Source organism: Zootoca vivipara, chromosome 3 (genome assembly GCF_963506605.1).
Source record: "Zootoca vivipara chromosome 3, rZooViv1.1, whole genome shotgun sequence".
Lineage (NCBI taxonomy): Eukaryota > Metazoa > Chordata > Lepidosauria > Squamata > Lacertidae > Zootoca > Zootoca vivipara.
This window is the reverse complement of record NC_083278.1, coordinates 41,268,030-41,289,475: the sequence shown is the minus strand read 5'-3', so window position 1 is coordinate 41,289,475 and position 21,446 is coordinate 41,268,030. Positions and strand designations below refer to the sequence as shown.

The 21,446-nt window shown below is 41.7% G+C and overlaps 1 protein-coding gene across 3 annotated transcripts in view; it reads left to right on the top strand.

The window, feature by feature from the left end:
* The window catches only part of MDN1 (midasin AAA ATPase 1), a 101,777-nt gene that overhangs the window by 40,067 nt on the left and 40,264 nt on the right, over positions 1–21,446 (top strand). For all 3 annotated transcript variants that reach the window (XM_060272589.1, XM_035109386.2, XM_035109385.2), the window contains exons 34-58: positions 882–1,115; positions 1,406–1,603; positions 2,249–2,457; positions 3,016–3,138; positions 4,169–4,366; positions 4,537–4,644; positions 5,286–5,474; positions 6,271–6,360; positions 6,470–6,730; positions 6,945–7,215; positions 8,242–8,401; positions 9,338–9,454; positions 10,527–10,729; positions 10,971–11,116; positions 11,402–11,604; positions 12,857–13,077; positions 13,898–14,011; positions 14,423–14,552; positions 15,445–15,554; positions 15,675–15,808; positions 16,632–16,792; positions 17,220–17,340; positions 18,316–18,526; positions 19,975–20,197; positions 20,616–20,742. In XM_060272589.1, the coding sequence (XP_060128572.1) occupies positions 882–1,115; positions 1,406–1,603; positions 2,249–2,457; positions 3,016–3,138; positions 4,169–4,366; positions 4,537–4,644; positions 5,286–5,474; positions 6,271–6,360; positions 6,470–6,730; positions 6,945–7,215; positions 8,242–8,401; positions 9,338–9,454; positions 10,527–10,729; positions 10,971–11,116; positions 11,402–11,604; positions 12,857–13,077; positions 13,898–14,011; positions 14,423–14,552; positions 15,445–15,554; positions 15,675–15,808; positions 16,632–16,792; positions 17,220–17,340; positions 18,316–18,526; positions 19,975–20,197; positions 20,616–20,742 (4,262 nt within the window). The remainder of the gene's footprint in view (positions 1–881; positions 1,116–1,405; positions 1,604–2,248; positions 2,458–3,015; positions 3,139–4,168; positions 4,367–4,536; positions 4,645–5,285; positions 5,475–6,270; positions 6,361–6,469; positions 6,731–6,944; positions 7,216–8,241; positions 8,402–9,337; positions 9,455–10,526; positions 10,730–10,970; positions 11,117–11,401; positions 11,605–12,856; positions 13,078–13,897; positions 14,012–14,422; positions 14,553–15,444; positions 15,555–15,674; positions 15,809–16,631; positions 16,793–17,219; positions 17,341–18,315; positions 18,527–19,974; positions 20,198–20,615; positions 20,743–21,446) is intronic.

The following is a 21,446-nucleotide window of genomic DNA, read 5'->3' as shown; positions in this document are numbered from 1 at the left end:
GTCTGACAAATTGAATATAGGAGTGCTTACCTTTGAGTATGTTTCAGATGCTGTACGTTCCAAATTATATACTTGATAAACCTAGATTGTGAAATTGAAATATTTTTGCATAATACTGGGGTCATTTTAAGTGCAAAATCAGTTGGCTTCTTTTGCTTTAATTTTATCATGGCCTTGACAGTGATTTAAGGAAGAACAGCTCGAGCTCTTAGTATGTTGAAAGGGATAAGTTGGGAATTCAGTGACTGGATTCTGTGGTATAGGCAGAGGTTGTTATGCATATTGCCACCAGAGACCTCATCTGAACACAGCTGTAAGTTGCTGTCGGAAAAAGCTATTGCAAATTGAACATCTAAGAATCATTGTAGTCCAAATATATGTGCATGTCCTAGGTTCTTTATTATCCAAGGTTTTAAATGAAGCATGAAAAAATAAGTAGTGCTGATGAAACGTACACTCCTTATTTTTTCTATCCTTGGCTGTATTTCCTGCATTAAGATGAATGTTTGTCCTCTTAGGCTTAAAGTAATAGTCTGGGCCAAAGTTCAGTTTCGACTGTGGGCAAAGGGACCAATGAAGTTGCAGGATCAAAGCCTGTTAATTTTGCATCTAATGATTTACTTGTGGAGGGTTGTTTTTTTTTAAAGCATTCAACCCGTTCTATTTTTGCAAATATTTATGTAAAAACATTTTAGCACTTTTATTCAGGTATCTTGCAAAAGTTATGTACAGAGGCCTCTGCATCCCTTGTGGGTCATTGTGAAATACTGCAAAACATACTCTGTTTCAGGTCTGTGTCTTATGTATCATTATATTACAGAACAGAGGTTTTCATATGTTTACATTTTTTCTCTTCTCTCCATCTTATCCCCTTTCCCCAGGGGCAGATATTGCAGGCCTCATGATGGATTTCATAGAGTGGCTGACCGATCAAGAATTTGGACACCACTGTATCCTCAGCATCCGGGATGTTTTGTCGTGGGTCAGCTTCATGAATGCTATGGCGCAAGATAAACTATCCAGTTCTTCAGAGGAGCACCAGCTTTTTAGCATCTGTCCAGTGACAACATTTGTCCATGCTGCATGTCTGGTGTACATAGATGGAATAGGTTCAGGCATGTCTTCAGTTTCTTTGCTTTATCTCAGAATAGTTTAGATCCTTTCTGGAGGGGGGTCCCTCAACCTCTGGATAAGAACTATGCAAGGGTTTAAAACAAGTTTGTCGTTTTGGAACAAAAATAATAAGCAGTCTTAAGACGCATGCAAGCAACCTATAGTGTGTGTGCTACAGAGTGTGCATTGCAACCTGTCTACAGATTTTGGCCATATCTTATTGTTAACTATATGTTCATTTCCACCATTGGCATCTAACTATGATCTCTTCTACCCCCTGCCCCCTACGTAGGCACCATGTCCTGTTCAACTGGCTCAGCTGCTTGGGCTCGTGAAAAATGCCTGAAATATTTGTGTGGGAAAATTTCCCAAGTAGTGCAACTCACTGAGGTTCAGAAGAATGAGCTGAAAATATATGACCTGAAGAGGGAAAGAGAAATGGTTTGGATGGAGAACCACATAGGAATCCATCCATTTTTCATACCAACAGGCAAGAAACTCTTTTGGTGGTATTATTGCTGCTGCTGCTGCTGCTGCTGCTGCTGCTGCTGCACAATTTAAATGGTGATGCTGCTGCTTACAATGACTTAAGAGCAGAATGCATGAGAGATGACAAACATGCAGAAAAAATAATTTGTTTTAGTCCTTCCAAGACACTTCCATTTCTAATTGAGTGCTTGAATGCTCTTTTCTCAGGTGAAGGCACTTGGCTTAGACTTCACTCTGGCATGCTAGCTTTCCATATGCATGGAGTTTTTAAGAGCTTTAATGGCGGAGCGTTCAAATATTTTACTCCACAATCTGTAGTCAGAATTGTTAAGGATCATAATTCTGTGTATTTCAAAAGTTAAGACAGGAGTGCTGTTGCTTAATATAGCTAAGCCTGCACCACCTATTAAAAAAGGGAGATATCAGCAGCATGGGGGGAACCAAAGGACTGCAAAAATACAAAAAACGAAACATTGGAGGAAAACCCCTCTGCATTAACATGAATGTTGATCTGGTAGCCGCCACTAATTTGCAGGTCCCATTATTCTGTCTGATGAGCTAGTACTTTTACTGGAGCAAAAATGTTGCAGCCATCATCTTACCCTGTAATCTAATTAATTTTTTAATTGCTTTCTCTGTGCTGTAGGCCCTATTTACCAGAAGAAGAATGTCTCAGACTATGCTCTAAATGCAGGAACTACGGCAATGAATGCACAGCGGTTGTTAAGGGCCTTGCAACTTCACAAGCCCATTCTCCTGGAAGGCTCTCCAGGTGTTGGGAAAACCAGCCTAGTAGCAGCCTTGGCAAAGGCTTCGGGAAATTGCCTTGTTAGAATCAATCTTTCTGAACAAACGGTAGGTAGGGATTACTGTGGTCTTGGCTGAAATACCTGTACTTTTGAATGTGAGAGCCTGTATTTGCAAGCTAACAGGTATTAAGTTTTCACAAATCTTGAGAATACTGCTAATTGATTGGGGAGGGGGAAGATGCTTAGAAATAGGTAAGTTTAATAAGGGGTATATTGTGGATTAATTCTAAGAGGAAGCATTATATTCCTTTTCCTATCTAGTAAAGGGACACATTCTGCTACAATTGTGATCCATCTACTGTTGTGGATGATCAAAACAAACTGCCTAAAATACAGATGCAAAGAACCTTGATCAAAGTTTGCTGCTTGAATATTGCTTAATGGTTTAGAACTATTTTTCTTTATTATTAAAATTACGCTTGGGTTTCTTTTTTGTTCATAGAATGCACTTATTGGCTGATGCAACAGATGCATAGAACAAAATATTTATAGCTTTTGGTATAAACACTACTGGATTATTACTGCAAGCCTAGGAGAGCTTTTTCTAAATTGTAATTGTTTCACATGCATTTGGAAACCTTGAATTTTCTACCTTCTGATCCAGGATGTCACAGATTTGTTTGGCACAGACTTACCTGTTGAAGGGGGCAAAGGAGGGGAATTTGCCTGGCGTGATGGACCTTTGCTTGCGGCATTGAAAGCTGGACACTGGATTGTATTAGATGAGGTGAGTTCAGCTTAACGTAGCACAGAAAAAGGATTTTGTTTCCTTTTTTGGAAAATGAGGTCTCTAGCTGTCTCAGTTCGCTGTTTGGGGACTTTAAAAGGATCCTATCCAAACATGGTAAAGTTAAAGTGCATTCTCCTTACGTGGAAAAAGTATCCTGGAACAGTCTGCTGCTCCCATTTATTCAAGAGGCTGCTCAGATTTTATCATCAGTTTTCCAGTGGGAGAACACACACTTGCTTTTTCTGGGGTGGCAGTTACAGAAGGCAATTTTGTGGACAAACAGCCTGAGTTCTGTGTCATGGATGTGCTGCAGTCTACCGTACTTACCTTTTAAGTGCCGCCTTAGGGCTGAACTAGCTTGACACCAACACTTTCTTAATAGAATCCATAGGAAGTGGCTTTATAATATTGGTCCATCCAGCTCAGGGTTTCAAACAGTGCCACTTGAAGATGCTAGCCATTGACTCTTGGGACCTTTTTTGCACACAAGGCATCTACCCTACCCCTGAGCAATGGCATTTATCTGGGTGGATTCCAACAGCCTCATTGACTTCACAGATACATTTACCTTTTGGCTATGCCAGGCATGTCCAACAGGTATATACTGGTAGATCCTGGTAGATCTCAGGCCCCTCAGCGATTCCCCCCCCCAAAAAAGCTCAACAACTGCCTTTCAAAAAAAAAAAACTCAACAATTTGGTCCCCAAAAAGCTTTACAACTTTCATCCATCCAATGACCATGGGTAGATCACTGCCAGTTTTTTTTTTTATAGTGTGAGTAGATTGCAGTCTATTGGGAGTTGGACACCCCTGGGCTATGCTATTGCTCTTTTGAGTTGTGCAAAAGGAGCTTGAAGCCGAAAGAGTAGCTAAATAACCAAGGCATTTGTGTTAATCTGAAGTTAACTTTTCCTGGGCTAACTACTTTTGCTTATTTGCTATTGATTTAAAGGTGTTTTGTGGGCAAAAGTGTGTGTTGTGAAGAAGAGGGACAGTGTAAATTTTCCTGTTGGTTTCTCTCAAATAGCTGAACTTGGCTTCTCAGTCGGTACTAGAAGGCCTGAATGCCTGTTTTGACCACCGGGCAGAGATTTACATTCCTGAGTTGGGAATGAGCTTCCATGTGCAACACAAGAAAACGAAGATCTTTGGATGCCAGAATCCCTACAGGCAAGGAGGTGGCAGAAAGGGGTTGCCCAAATCTTTTCTGAACAGATTCACACAGGCAAGTCCATAATGTCATTTAAAACTATTTCTCTTGTCCTCCTTGCAGTTCCTTTCTAAATGGAACCATTTGTATTTCATTTGCAAGTGCACTGTGCATTTTTCTGTGTCTACATAAAAATAATACTTGAGTCTCACCTCCCACCCCCTTTGATCATATTGGTGATGTAGGTTTTCGTGGACCCTCTCTCGTCTGCAGACATGGAGTACATTGGAAATTCCCTGTTTCCTGCTATTGGCAAAAAGATTATTGCAAAAATGGTTGAATTTAACAACATGGTAAGTATAATTCCTGAAACTCCTATTGATGATGTGAATGATCTTCTTAAGGAGAGGGACTTCAGGGTTCTGGTGACCGTCCCCACAAGTCCAAGCCAATGACTGCTGCAACTATGTGAAAAGCTGGTTACAGTTTTCATTCAAACATGTATTGAGACAAACTTCATTTGTAGTCATTTTCAGCTCTGGAGTTGCAGTGGCATGTATATTAGCTGGGCTCCACAGATACAGCCACTCGTACTGGGTTTGTATTTCATTTTTTGTTGCCTAATATGTAAGACAGAACTTACCTTTTTTTTCTTCCTATGGCATGTTCCGTTTGTGTGGCTGAGGCTTACTAAGTCTTAAGTTCACATAAAAGTTCTTTTGAGGCTTTTCCCCTAGCAAGTAGGCATAGAATCATACATGTGTGTCCAAGATAAGACAACTGCATGTTGTATGTTTTTAGGTTTGCTCTGAAATAAGAGCATTCCATGAAGATTTTGAATGGCCGGTAAAGAGTGGTGGTAGCTTAGAAGAGCAGTGAATTTGGTTGAATTCTTGGCGCGATGAATGCTACGTTGTGCAATTGTGTTTTAATAATCTACCATGAACTGAAACACACCTGAGTTTTTAATCTTTTGAACTGGTACGTTATTCAGATTGATCAAGAAGTTATGATTGAGAAGAAGTGGGGGCATAAAGGTGGACCTTGGGAGTTTAATCTGCGTGACCTTTTTCGATGGTGTCAGCTGATGCTTGTTGACCAGTCGCCCGGCAGTTACGATCCAGGCCAACACATGTTCTTGATATATGGGGAAAGAATGAGAACGAATACAGACAAGGAGAAGGTAAGGAGCATGAAAAATGTTCTTGATCCTATTAGTCTTTTCTGTTTTCCATGTGTGGATATGTTAAACCATTCTTAGATCTTAAACACAAATTTTACTGACTTTTTTTTGGTTACCTTTTCTCACATTATTTGAAACATTGAATGACTTCTATTTAAGATTATCTACTTTCCTCCAAGGCCTTGAATTAGCATTTCAGTTAAGCAGGTACAGGATTTGAGGGGACCTCGTGTAGTTTTATCACCATTAACGTGCTAAGGATGTGTTAGAGATAGATTAAACTCCTGGTACATTGGGTAAGAGGGCTTACAGCAACTGTGTGGAAAGGGAACCTACCTAAGTGCAATTTCGTTGTGATTAGGGAGCTTGATCAGACAAGATGATCCCACAGCTTTCTTGCTCTCCCGAGCTGTGTCCTGTGCCAGCAACTCTCAAATACCACAATCAGCCTTTAGTGGATTTGCAGAATGCTGTTCTCATTTTGCTTATGATTAGTGCTCAGAAACGGTGTGAAAAATAAATGAGGTTTTCAGGGGCAATTGATAACTCACTGGCCTCACATGTAAGCAGTCTAGTTTTGCATTCCAGCTTCTCTCAAGCTGAGGCTTAGTTCAGGATGCAGCTGAGCATTACAAGCTGGGCAGATCTGTATCCTGAAGCAGCTGACTTCAACAAACAACCCATTTGGAGTTCTTCGGTTTCTTTTGAAATCGTTCATTTGACAGTTGCTGCAGAAATAGAATATAAGGATTTCAGCATTTGTTACAAAAGTGATCTTTCGTCTGCTTTTTTTTAGGTAGTATGCCTATTCAGGGACATTTTTGGCCAGGATGCTGAACCATATATGGGTTCCAGACAGTTCCACATCACTCCCTATGACGTCCAGGTGAGAGAGAACAAAAGCTGCCGCCACTTGGGCATCTTCTTGAATTTCTGCTCCACACTATACATGCACACTAATGCACTTGCTTATTTTGTTTCTAATTCTACTGAAGGTTGGTTTCTCAATCCTCTCCCGCGCAAACTATGCTCCTCCTCCTGGCAGAAACCTATCCCTGCTCCACCATTCACTCCAGCCCTTGGAGTCCATCATGAAATGTGTACATATGAGTTGGATGGTGATATTGGTAGGCCCTGCGGCTGCTGGCAAGACCAGCCTCATTCAGCTTCTAGCATATCTGACAGGTCATCAGTTGAAGATCATGCCGATGAACAGTTCTATGGATACAACCGAGCTGTTAGGTGGATTTGAGCAAGTAAGTGTGCATTTTTAAAATTTGGGAAGAAGGACAAGTCAAGTGCATACAAGAATACCACTTAACTTAAATTTGAGGAATATATCAATGGGCAAAGTTTAAATGTCTTAACTGAAAGAAAGAAAGACCTCTAAGTGGTTTCCAATACCATGGTAAAGGAACCGAGTGGGAAGTGGTGGTTCAGGCAGTGACCGATGTAATAAATGTCCTACAGGTTGACATCATTAGGCCTTGGAAGAGCTTGCTGGAGAAGGTGGAGAACGTTGTAAGCACACTTCTAAGGGACAGCCTCCTCCTCACTGCTATCTGTCCAGAAGACGCTGAAATTGTGCTGCGTGCCTGGAGCAGTTTCGTTCTTAATTTCAAGCCAAAGTCCCTTGGGGAAGAGAATCAAAACATAACCATTGAACTGGTGAACAAATTGGAGGGAGTCCTTGCACTGGTCCAGCGGCTGAACAACAAGATCAGCTCCTACTCAAAGCCAGGTATGCGCAGAAGCCGTAAGAAGTGATAGCTTTTTTCCCATTTAAAATGTCATCAGCTAAGGATGTGCAAATTCCAGTTGCTGCATAGCATCAGAGAAGGCAAAAACCACCAAGCATTTTAAAGGATGTTCTAATATTACAAGGAAAACATTTTTCATGGCGAGAGATGGTGTGTCTTTATGGAGTGGTTGTCAGCTGAGATAAATGTGTGCAAATGTGACCAGAGGGAAAGTATGAGTATTCGTGGTGCCACATGGTCGAGACATGTGTGCAGCCACCTCACTATTCTCTTGCACCCACTGGCATTCAGCCAAAGTGCACAGGAACTTTACATGTGCAGTGATGAATGCACATTGAGCACTTGTGAGCAAGCCACCTGGGTCCATATTTATTAAAGTTACATCATCTGTGGAAGCACGAAGCATAATTATTTGCTTCCTTAAAGATTTTTCCAGCCTCCATCACAGTTATGGTTGCTCCGCTCCACCACACCAGTTAGCAATAGTCTATTGTGTTTATCATTCTGTAAATATTAAAGACATTCTCCCTTTTTAATGAAAACTTGGTTGATCTACATGTATTAGTTTAGACATGACATCTTGTCGAAGCTAATGCAGGAGAGCCAGTGTGGTGTAGCGGTTAAGAGCAGTGGGCTCGTAATCTGGTGAACTGGGTTCACGTCTCCGCTCCTCCACATGCAGCTGCTGGGTGACCTTGGGCTAGTTACACTTCTCTGAAGTCTCTCAGCCTCACTCACCTCACATGGTGTTTGTTGTGGGGGAGGAAGGGAAAGGAGATTGCTAGCTGCTTTGAGACTCCTTAGGGTAGTGACAAAGCGGGATATCAAATCCAAACTCCTCCAAAGATCTTATGATCACAACTGAACAAAGAAAGAGGGACTGTTTGCCTAAGTTGGCAAATGATACTAGACTAAATGCAGTTGTGAAAAGCACTCTGTGTGAATCTTGAATACTGGCTTATTGGTTCATTGAGATGTATTCAAAGTATATCTCCCCCCAATTTTAGAGTTTTCAAGACTTGTAGAAGAATTTCGGCACTTCAAGCTGCAGGTTATTCAGTATATGAGTAGCAGCACCCACGGCACATTTGAATGGGTTGATGGGATGTTGGTTCAGGCTTTACAGTCCGGAGAATGGCTCTTGATGGACAATGTTAACTTCTGCAGGTAAGCGCAACTGTGTTGTTAGAAAGAAATTATTATAAACCGGGCCACGCATTGCTGTGGCTCAGTCTGTTAAATGGAAAAGAAAGAAAAAAGAAAGCGGACGTTTCTGATATTTTTAATTTCACAATGTTTGTGGGTATACAATATTTTTTGTTGTTCCATTGTCTGTGGAGATATAGAGTAAAATATTTAGTATAGCGTGTGTTGCTTTCACATCCAACAGATGGTTCTGTTTTTCAAAAAAAAGCAAGTTTTTACCTGTCACAGGTGTGATATCTATATAATATAGGTATATAAAAATGTGTGTATTCAAATGCAATGTGTCAAAATTTCAAAGCAATCGGTGAAGAACTTTCGGAGATTTAAGATTTTGAACAAACGAACTTTTACATTTTAATTTATGTAGATAGATAGATATAGAATACCACATTGGATAAACATCATTGAATCTATATTACAAATCATGTACCAGATGAAAGAGAGAAATTCAAGGAGTAGATCATCATTTACTGGTTCAAAGGATACTGGATTGTATACAGTTGTCTCCATCTACTCAAGGAGGTCCTTTGCTCCAGCAGACACTTCCGTGAACAGAAGGGAGAAGTCATGATGGCAATTTTTACTTAAGGAGGAGGCAATGCGGAAGAAAGGGGGAAGTTTGCAAAAAAAAAAAATTGCACAAACTGCTTTCCCCTCCCTTCCATTCACAGAAGCATCCACTGGGGCAAAGAGTCTTTGTTGAGCAGAGGGGACAGAACTGGACACCATCCCATGACATTTCTGCATTACTGCCGTATATCTGATGCTATAAAACTGATCAGGTGGAGCAGGGGGCAGGGGACGGAAATACTGCTCTTCCATTATGAAGCCAAATAAATGTTAGTAAATAGTGAGCCACCTTTAGTGCTTAACTGTTCCTTTACTTCTTGTGTGTAGTCCTTCTGTGCTGGACCGCTTGAATGCTCTGCTTGAACCTGGAGGAGTCCTCACCATGAGTGAAAGAGGAGTGATCGATGGCATAACCCCCACTATCACACCACATCCAAATTTCAGGTGCGCTGACGTTCCTTGTGCTTATTGGAGTGTGTTGTTGGATTATGCTTTGAGAGTTGCAATATGCATTGGGGTGGAAACACCGTCTCTTTAAGGTATCACTACTGCAGCCTTGAAAATAAGTGTAGGTTTGAGCATCACTCAGCTGGGTAAAACAAAGTGATGTATTGCTTGCTAGTTTTCTCTTAGCACTTCCTCCCCCCCCCTTTTTTTATAACAAGGTCAGTGGTTTTCATTTGCTGGGCAGCAAAGCAGTGTGATGCACAAATGCTAGTCTCTCCACCTTCTCTGAACTGCATGTGTGTATGCAGGCACACAGGCACACATGCGTTTTCATTCTCTGTTTAATTTACTGCCTTTATATTGTTACTGGCTTATTGTGTTTTTTTTTTCAAAATCATTTCCCCCTTTTCTGTATGAAGCCTAGAGAGCATTTGCTATTTGGGTGTCTAGCAAGTTTAATAAAGCAGGTTGGGGAGCTCGGTTGGTTAGATTGCTGTGTTGATAATGCCAAGGTTGCAGGTTTGATCCCTGTATAGCGACAGCTGCATATTCCTTCATTGCAGGAGGCTGGAGTCTGACCCTCAGGGTCCCTTCCAACTCTACAATTCTGTGATTCTAAGTAGGATAAGGAGAGGAGGGAGCCATGCAAGTAGCAGCCACAACATGCCTCTCTATTCACCTAGCCAAGCCAGTAGAGCAGTGTGGTTAGTTCCCTTTTCTGCCAAGGCAAAGAGTTCCCTGGTGGTGGTGAGGAGGCAGTTCAGTGGTGCAGTAAGCATATATATATATATATATATATATATATATATATATATATATACTTTGTGCATAGGGAAGAGCCAGACAAACCAAGTACCCATCTAATAGAAACTAGGCTTAGAAATGTACTGTTGGCATTGCTCTTATATCACCTTGATCACTAAACATTGCAGGCAGATGCCTAATTGCAAGGCTGTGGTGAGACCTCTTCCTTGCTCGCCCCACCCCAGGAGCAGCAGTGTAAGATGACATACTGGATGGGTACCCTAAAATAACCATACTCCCCTTATGTGTATTTAAACTTGAAAAGGCTTTTCCTTTCGATGGATCCTTCACACGGTGAAATATCCCGAGCCATGCGGAATCGTGGAATTGAGATCTACGTTCCCGGAGAGAGTGGTTCATTGGATCTTCACGACGTGAAGCTGCTGCTTCATGGAATGGGCTTGTTCGGAAGCAGCATATGCGATGAGCTCGTGGCTGTGCATACAGAAGCTAAGGAAAGCATAGCAGGTGAGATAAGCATGCATAATAAACTTGGCAAACGTTAAAGAGAATAACTTCTATTTAGCGATTGCGTTAGAGACCATTTGAGAGAGAATGAATTGGGAAATTTCAATTTGATTTCAGATTTATAATATGGTAGTTGGCTCAGGCAGGTGGTTTGAAAAAGGGGAAAGTAAAAGGATTGTTAAATTCCTAGGCATTCTACAAAGGTGGTTAGTAGGTTGTAATGTTAGTTTTTCCTTCTCAGGTTCCTCTTACACTCTATCTGCTTTGATTAATGCTGCAACGCTGATCGTGCAGCAGTTGCGCCGAGGATTTGGTTTAGCAAAGAGCTTCTATAAAGCGTGCTGGGACATCTATGTCAGTTCACAACAGTCAGAAGACAATCAAAAGGTAAGTCTTCCTTCATTGGAAACATGCTCACCAAGTGTTTGTGCTAGAGAGTCAACTTATGCAAAATCAGTGAGAGACAGTTCAAAGTCTGAGCAATCAACAATTTGAGACCATGTATATATCTATCTTTTCAAAGTAACTGCTACATTTTAATAGGGTTGTTTTTTTGTAAAAGTGCCCTTGTTTTCCACACCTAAGAAAAGTGTTACAGAAAGAAGACTACTGTTGTTGTTTTTCCCAGTTGAAGAACCTAATCGCAACCTTTTGTCTCTCCTGATATACTAGCATATGCTGGACTTGATAATGAAGCATGTTTCAGCTTTGGATTCAGAGGAAACAAGGGATGCTTCCCTCCTTGCCTTAGGATTGTGGCCAGATTCTGCATCCAGTGCTTTGTTTGCAGCTGAAGACTCTCTGCTTTCTATGGTTCATCACGATGGCCAGGTCCTGGCATACTGCCTGAACAGGCTGAATCTGAGAAACAGCAGGTGAGCACAAGGTGTTGCTATCCCTCTAGACATGTAAGAGTGAACTATTCCAGGTTAATTGGTGAGCAGCCTTTTGCCTGCCCCTCTATATAAATAAGTGAGCAATGTTAGCAGTTACATCTGCACTGGGCTACCATAGTTAAGGCTGTTTCCCTGCCTCCACTCCCTTTGCCTGCAAGGTAGAAAGCAGCGCTCATTCCCTATACCTGCGAGGCTTAAGCTGCTTTCAAATGTGGGGTTTATTGTGTTGCCGTTTTGGTTATAATGCTAGCCCTTCTCTACCAGTTTCTAACATTTCTTTCATACTGCATTACCTGTTGCATTATGGAATCATGGCTTTTTGATGGATACATCACCATGTCATGCTAAATGTCATTTACAGCAGTGGGTGTGATGTGGCAGGTGCCATTGGGCATTTCACCCCCCTCTATTTGCATACATGCTTCTGTCCCCCCATTGTTCACCCATTAAAATATCGGGGGGAGGGGAACTTTCCCAGATTTCATCACATGAAAACGGCAGGGAAATTACAGCTCAAAACTACTGAGATATTCCAGGTTAATGGGGTGGTGCACAGTTGTTGTTTTTCTGGAAGCAGTTAACATGGAAATGAGCATTGAACTTCTGTTAGGTCCCACAGATTTCCAAATGCGTCTTAAAGGTAAAGGGACCCCTGACCATTAGGTCCAGTCGTGACCGACTCTGGGGTTGCGCACTCATCTCGCATTATTGGCCGAGGGAGCCGGCGTACAGCTTCCAGGTCATGTGGCCAGCACGACAAAGCCACTTCTGGCAAACCAGAGCAGCACATGGAAACGCCGTTTACCTTCCCGCTGTAGCGGTTCCTATTTATCTACTTTCATTTTGACGTGCTTTCGAACTGCTAGGTTGGCAGGAGCTGGGACCAAGCAACGGGAGCTCACCCTGTCACAGGGATTCGAACCGCCGACCTTCTGATCAGCAAGCCCTAGGCTCAGTGGTTTAACCACAGCGCCACCTGGGTCCCAAATGCGTCTTACATCATTTTAATAGCGCATGTTGGAAAAATGGAATAGAGCGTCAATTCTGGACGCGGCAATAGTTTGAAAGCATGGTTTCAGTGTCCAACTGGGATTTTACCCAGAGTTAAGGCAACACACCATGGTTACTTCTAACATATTTAGGGGTTAAATCTCCTAGGCCTTTGGAAATTGTATAGCTGTTTTGTTTTTTTGCGTAGGTATGATCTTCTTACAATGACCTCTCGTTTCAGGACACTGCCTCTCACTATACATGACTTTGAGAAAATTCTCCACTCTCCTAATCCAGATTGCCTCAAATTTGGTGCAGTGGAGACTAGTGCCTCTTGGGCAGATGGCATGGAGGTCCTTTCTGCTGCTGTTAAGTTATTCATAGAGAAAGCAACGAACCAAGACTGGACGTTGAGAGTTGGGTGGCTTAATCAGTTAAAAAAGAATTTGCCACAAGTGCCTGGTAAGTGTTGACTCCTGCTGCTTAAACAAGACTAATCCGAATGTTTGTGGTGGTGGAAGAGAATCATGCACCACGATCCTATGCTTGAGTTTTGTAAGTAAATGTAAAGAGATGGAGGAAGTCAAAAGCACAGCATCACCAGAATAGTGTGTGCAATAAGTGAGTGAAAAGACAGTCCCATGGACAAAAGAATATTGATTAGAATCTCACCCCCAAAACTGGAATCTCTTGGCTCTGTGGCCTGCAGCTTCTTCTTGGCCTCTAATAATAATATTAATAAAATAATAATATTTTTATTATTTATACCGTGCCCATCTGGCTGGGTTTCTCTAGCTCAAGACTCTGATTTCATATGTTGATACCATTTCAGTTTTATCTTGATTAAGTTACTGCATTCTCAGCAGGGGTTGGCTATCGTCTCACAGCTACCCCATGGAAACCCCACTCATTCGGGTTGCCGGACTGATGTGTAAGGAGCTGCAGCTAATAGGAAGTACCCCCCCCCACACACTTCCGAATATATGCACAGGAGCAATTGGTCGTTATGCATGGGGTGGAAGGGGCTTTGGGATTGGATCACAGCTAAACCCTTTGGCAGTCCAGGTGTTTTGATTCGTAGGACCCACCACGTTTAATTGAAATCACACTGTTCTGTTCTGCTTTACTCGTTTTATAATTGTAATGGCTCTGTCTTGTTTTCATCCTTGCGCAGTATATTGCTGCAACCTGCCCTGGCAATGAAGGGCGAATACTTACAGCATATAAATAAAAATAATAAGCTTAGAAAGCCACGAATTCACAGGTCGTCTTCTTTCTACAGATTCAGTGTATACTCAGCTGGAAGCCGGTGCAGCATCTCTGAATAATTTTTACTTCAGTCCCCTCTCAGGTGCCATCAGTAATGTAATAAAGTTGCTGCAACCAAATATGACTGGTAAGATATCTTCTTTCTTTCTTGGCTGCAAGTGTGTATTATCTTCCTGCGTTTTTGATACAGTGAAGATTGATTTGTGATATTGATGAGATTATGGGAAGTGAAACGTAGCTTGCAACAGAACTGAGAGGGTTGGGTTTTGTTCTTTAAAAAAAAAACACCTTTCATTGGGTTTAGAAAACGCTACTCTATGTAAATAAGACACAATAAATTGCATATTGGAAGCTACCCCACGTTCATTCCCATTTAAACAAATCTCGTCTCCTTTACGCAGTGAACATGTGTTAGGTGTCTTGCATCTTGTTCATGCCAATGCATATTGCTTGCTCTCTTTCTTGGATTGAGGGAGTTGGGAAATGTTTATAATGAAAACAAACATGAGTTTTCCTTGTTGTTCATCTATCAAAACAGATGAGCATGTGATTCCTATGGATCCCAGATGGAACATGCAGTGTTTGGATATCATTAGCAATTCAGTGGATTTTGAAGCAGAAGAGCACTCGGATCAGCTGCTTATTCTGCTGAAATCACTTTCAAATCGGTGAGTTCAGTCACACATGTGCTATTCCCGGGATGGGGAAACCCTGTGGCCCTTCATATGTTTTTGGTCTCCCAACTCTCCCCATATGCTCCAGTCATCGTGGTCGATGGCCAGGCATGATGAGTGTCGTAGTTCCAGCAACATGTGGAGGACCAATTGGTATCCACCTTCGTTCTGTTAATCTGATTAGAAAAGTTAGTTTGTCATTTCCACGTTCTATAATAATGTCTTTCCCTTTTTAAGTTGGTTGATAATCTATAATTGTCACAGATTTCCCCTCCCCCTTAAACTGCTAAAAACAACAACCAATCAATCCCTTGCTCTGTTTTCTTATGGAAGGCAAGTTGTAAGGCAGCTTTCACTAACCTGGTGCCCTTAAGAAGATTTGGACTACAGTTCCCATCAGCCACTGCTATGCTGTGCTGGGGCTGATAGGAGTTGTAGTCTCAAGGGCAAAACATCTCAAGGGCACCAGGTTGATGAAGGCTGGTGTAATGTACAATCTAGAAAAAGTTGGGTACAGTACCCTTATGCTCACTGATAATCCAAACTCTAAGCGTACAGTTACATCAAAACCTTTTATTTCACAAGGAAACTCATTTTTACATAAATCATTCAGAATATTCTTGCATCCTTTGCCATCACCCACTGCCGTAGTCAGAATTGTTTCCTCCTGTTTTGCTTGTCTAATGCAAATTATAAATTCTCTGTTCAGGATCCATTTCACATTAGCATTTTGTAGTGTCTGATGGTTTCTCTGCATTATGTACATGTTCAATAGTCCCAACATGATTCAATTTGTGGGCTGTTTCCTCTTAACAGGATTTTGATTTACTGTTGACATAGTAACTTAACTTGATATCCATGTGGGTTTGTTGTGTTGTAATTACAGGGCAATACTGTTTCTGGACCGTGAGAAAAAGAGCTATGTTGAAAGGAGCTTGATTAATACCAAAAAACCAAGAACTAGTGCTTTGAGGATGTCACTGGAGTTCCATAAAGGTATCTATTGTGTTTCCATTTAAAATTTTGTTAAAGGAATCATTGATGTTGTTTTTGTAGCACGGTAGTTGGATACAGTTCTGCATTATCTTTTCGTTTAATTTTATTCCTGAAATGAAGATCCCGGCAGCCACAGCTCACTGCCACATGCTATTGTGGTGAACCTCGCAGGCTTTTTTGAACTCTGGGATGCCTTCGTGCTGAACTGGTTGAAGTCTACTCAAGGGTCTGTGTCTGATGAAAAAATGTATGAAGTAAGTAGACCATACAAACATCTGGGGTCACCCATTGCTTGGACTTTAGGAGCTGTCCACTTACTTTCCCTGTGTTACCTTCTCTGATATTTTTGTCATACCAATTTGTTTGAAAGTGGAAACCTGGAAAGGACATGAAATCCACATGTCTTTTCCAGTTGCTTGGAGGAGCGGGCAAAGTGGTTAGTCACATTCAAGAGGTTCCTCTGACTTAGGAATAAGAGCTCATCTAAAACAGATAAATGTTTTGCCTATTTTGAACTGTAGGGAAATAGTGTGCCCCTGTAAAGATATGTACATGCCAGAATGAAGCCAAGGATCTATGAATGGTTGCAAAAATGGAAAGCTATTCATCTTCATGCCAAAGGATAAGCTAAACTGCAAGAACTGCAGTGCTATCCCCAGTGCTCCAGCTTTCTGTTTTTCTGATCTAATTTAGGATGTTAGATCAGAGAAATCCGTTTCCAGAAAGCTTTTGTTTTCTGGAGCACATCCTGGATGGGTCATGGAAGCTGCCTTAAGAGATCCTCTGAGCAACAACCACAGGGAGTCTACTTCAGGCTTATAGCTCAGTGGGTGAAGTGCAAGAGGTTGGAAGGTGCAATTTTTGCCTAGCAAATTGTGTTATCGTAGACTTGCACCTTTTCAGTCTCAGATGTAAAGTCTAAGGAATGAAGGTGTCTTTTCTGCTCAAACAATGCCCTTTTGGACTCAAGACATGTGTCATTTCCTAATGATAAAAGAACAATGTTCTCCACCTGAAAAAGCATTACCTTGTGCATCATGGGATAGAAGACTCATTTTTTTTCCGGCTTGCCTCTAGATACTGCACTGCTTATTGTGGCGTGACAGGTTTTGGACGATATCAGACATGGTTGCTGTGGATTCCTCTGGCTTGGCGCTCCTGTCCCTTCACTGGCACTGGGTTGTAAAACATTTAATCAGCAGGGCAACGAAGTTGCTGAGCACATATGAGCAGCAGAAGTATGTTGTCTTTAGCTTGTACACCAATGCATTAAATCTGAAGGCAGCCTTCTATAGGGAAGCTTTTTAGCTGTAATGTTTTACTGTTTCCTATATATGTTGGAATGGCTAGGATTAGCAGGTATAAAGTCCCTGCACAGGGGTATTCTTAGTGTCCCCGGTGGGTAATTATGTCAAGATGGCTATATACCATCTATAATTCAGTTTTATTAGCAAACCTGAGGTTAAACTAACCCCTTTCCAGCCCTAGGAGGAGTGTGGGGAGTGTTTGCATGACACACCTACACACTGCAGCCGACACACTAATGTGTTGTGGAAAGCTCTGGACTGGGGGAATGAGGTTTCATAAATTGCTGTATATCCAGGCTGCATGCATGGTTTGATGACCCATCTTACCTTTTCTCAGTTTTCCTTCTCTTATTTTAAGGCTGCCCAAGGATATTCAGTCTGCCTCACAACAAATCCAGGCTTGCCTAGCCAATCCTGCTGGTGTTTCTGCTAATGTTAAGAAGCTGCAGAAGTTTTGGGGAAGACCTCTTCCATTCAAGGTGCAATGTATTTATATGTAACTGAGTACTGTTGCTTCTATGGAAGTTTTTCTTTGGTAATACATTTTTAAAAGAACTGTCGTATTACACTGCTACCCTACCCATCTAGAATTATTTAAGGAACTCGTGTCTCAGAGTTACAGAACTGCTTATAGATATTTAAGAAGAAGATCAAGTGAGTATATGGATTTAGAAATATATTCTCCTTTCAAGAAAAGTTAGACCAGACTTCCTAAACACCCTTCAGAGAGGGCCATAGCTAAGTATAATAATAATAATAATAATAATAATAATAATAATAATAATAATAATAATAATAATTTATTATTTATACCCCACCCATCTGGCTGGGTTTCCCCAGAATACATGCCTTATGTGCAGAAGTTCCCAAGATCAATCTTCAGGAAAGGATGGGAAAGATTCCTGCCTGAAAACCCAGAGAGCTTCCTGCCATTCAGTGCACACAGTACTTGGGTAGATGGACCAATCAGCTGACTTGTTTTCTGTGTTCCTAGATAGCAGTTCCTAGTACAGTATATCGCTTTTGAATATATTTGCACAGCTATACAAATGCTCAGGCAGCAGATTCTTTTGTAGCATGCTTGCACAGAAGCTGTGAGGCCAATGGGGCCTGGCTTAGGAAATGAAGCAGACCGTTGATCCTGCCTGTCTTGTCCTGCAGTGCTGCTTCTGTTAACCAGAGGCAAAAGTATACCCACTCTCTTAGACAGAGTACTGCATGCATACCAAAGTGTGCACCCTTAGCGTGGGGCATTCTCATACTTTGGACTTTGGCACAGTTACCTAAATGGTTGGTTGCTGCTTGCATGCATATAAATTATACGCATCCCTTCAGTCTTTACAGAAGAGGTCAGCATAAGTGGTCTTATCATGCGTTTTAGTAAAAGAAAACAAAATAGTGCTCATTCTGTTGAGTTGGGAGTTGCCATTTTTATTCTTATTCAATTTATGCAGGATGTAGGAGTAGTGGATGTGTCTGTTCAGTTGCGGAAAATTTCCAAAGCACTTAATGTCCAGGAGCTGAGGCCCGCTATTGGAGATGGCGAATGGCAGGAGGAGGTCTGTATTCTGAAAATGGCTGCCACAGAGTGGAAAATCAAGACTGCATTGCTCCAGGCTCAAGGCCTAATTCTCAGAGCCAATAATTTGAAGGATGTCGTTTCAGGTAAATGATTTATTTGCGGTCAGGTGAAGTGAAGAACACCTCATAATGTTTGTACCACAGGTTACTTCAAATATGTATTCTCATGTTCATATAGTAAGCTTTCGGGTTTCCTGCAAATGAACATAAAAACTCAGATAAAATTCATATTTCCAGGTTTGTATTTCCACCCCCCTGTTATATTCTGTGCTGATGAGTGAGTTTGTTTTTGCCATAAATCTATTTTGGTACAGTGGTGCCTCTGGTTAAGAACTTAATTCGTTCCGGAGGTCCGTTCTTAGCCTGAAACTGTTCTTAACCTGAGACACCACTTTAGCTAATGGGGCCTCCCACTGCCACCACGCCAAAGTCGCACAATTTCTGTTCTCATCCTGAAGCAAAGTTCTTAACCCGAGGTACTATTTCTAGGTTAGCGGAGTCTGTAACCTGAAGCGTTTGTAACTGTCAGGGGACCACCAGGGGTCAGCAGAGAGCCCAAAGGAGGAGTGTTTCTGTTTTCTACATATCAATATAATAAAGTCTTGTACATATCTGTATAATAAAGCATTGTAAATGTACAGAAGCTGAGTTGGGACCAATGGACAAGCAGAAAGGGCCAATGCCATTCTGCAGAAATATTTGAGGTGCTACGTCAATCAGCAGCAGAATGACTGGGTGGAGAGGCTAGCCCTGGCGGAATTCGCTTACAATAATGCCGTGCACATATCCACAGGGGTGTCTCCATTTTTGGCCAATCATAGGTGCCACCCCAGGGCTTTCCCGGGGGAGGGGGGAGTATTCTGTGCCAGCTGCCGAGGAATTTGTAGAGGAGATGGAAGCCATACATCAGATGTTGAAGGTAAACTTAGAAAGAGCGAAGGAGGCATACAAGAGGGAAGGAGTTCCATGTAGGGCAAAAGGTGTGGTTATCCTCCTGAGGGCTGCCCCAGAGAGGTAGATGCATTAATTACAGCAGAGGAGATTAGGACCATTTGAGATACAGGAGTCAATCCAGTGGCCTTCCGGCTCAAACTGCCAGAAAGCATGTGGTTGCATCCTGTTTTTCATAGGTCCTTGCTTTCACCGTATCATGAGGCACATAGGTTTCAAGGGGAAGGGGAGAGGGCACCCCCACCACCCACAGTGGAGGAAAGGGAACTCATCAATGAGGTCATGGAGATTCTGGACTCCAGGTGGTACCAAAGCAAGTTGCAATATTTGGTGGCTTGGGAGGGCGCACCAGAGTCTGAGAACTTGTAGCTCCCTGCAGAGCAGGTGACCGAGGCGTACCTCACAGGAATTTCACGAGCTTTCCCCCATAAACCAAACCCCCACACTGGGATTTCAGGTGGGTTTTTTTGCATCCACAGATAAGGAGGAGTATGATTTTGAAGGGTTCCAGACCCCTCAGAACGGCAGAAGCCCCTGGCGGACGGTAGCTGCAGACTATTTATATTCTTTATTTCTTTCAGATGAATTATGGGCTCTGGTGAATCTCCAGCATTCAAAGCTGAGGAAAGGAGGTGTCTTGCTTGAGCCTCTCAAAGAAAAGCCTGCTGAAGGCAAACAGATGGATTCTAGTTTGATAACTCAGCTCTGCAATAAGGTGCAACTGTGGCCTGCAATGGAGTATCTAGCTGTGCTTTGGCAGTACAAGCTAACCGCTGATTGTATAGCTGAGGCTTCCTTGCAAAGGTGAGGGCAAGTTTTCTGTGATGGAGCAAAGGGTTTCTGGGATTCATGTAAGCTCGATTTACCAGCCTTTCCCTTCCTTAAGCTTTGGTGGCTTTTTTTATCTTGTGGTTTGCCATGGCTCTGTAAGGTAGCAAATTCATGAACACACACACTGAGCTAGAATGTCTCGAGATGTTTTTAAACCTCAATTCTGCTGACAGAAATGCAAGTAACTTTGAATTGGGGAGAATTTCAGAATTTATGTCTCAAAAGGATTATGAGACATTCTGAACATTTCTGATAGGACCAAGGTGATTTTGAATGTGGGACTTTCCTTGAATTTCTAATTGACATGTCACGTCTTTCCCCTTTCATTATTTTTGTACCTTGGTGTGTATACAAACTATCAATCAGTAGCCATGCCTTTTGTTTTTTTCAGGAATGGTAGCAGTAAACAATCAAGCCTATGTTCAGAAATAAGGCAATTTATTGCTTTCTGCCTTAAGTTTACACCATCTACCTCACAACAGCTTCAAGGCCTTTATTACTTGTTAGATTCTCAAAAGGTAAGAACAAGTGTTAAGTTCAGATAACTCCCCTTCCCTTTTCATTTTTCTTTTCTTTATTCACATGGCATTGTAGTCTCCAATCCAGGACAGATACCTGCAACATACAAAACAAGGGGAAATGTAATATGATCTCAAAAGGGGTTGTATTATAGTGCTTTGCACATTCTCATTATCAGTGTCAAACACCTGAGTACTTTTTATCTATTATTATTATTATCATCATCATTATTTTCTTTGTCGTTTATATTTTGAGTAACTTATGTAAAGAATTAAAAAATCAAATTGACATGAATTTAACTGTTACTTGATAAAAGGATCAGATGGGGGGATGACAAACTAACTTCCTGGCATTCAAACAGAAGTCCTTGATTGACTTCCCATATTTATTTTTGGATAAACTGTGTGTTTAGCGAGAACTAAACAACAGGAAAATTGAAAGTAGGTAAGATGACTCTAAAAAGCATCCACTGTGTATTAAAGAGCCAACATTTCTCCTGTCTTGCACCCCACCCCCTCACTTTTGTTACCCTAACCTTGCTACCTGGTGAGCATCTCTGGTTTCAGTTGTCCAGTGTGTTGGAAACCATCTTCAAGAATCAACTAGTATTTTGTGGTTGCTTGCAAAGTTTTAAGAGTGGGAAAGTTCTTTCCTTCTGCTTGGTTCATTGTTAAACTCTTTGTACTGTTATAAGTTCTTATGG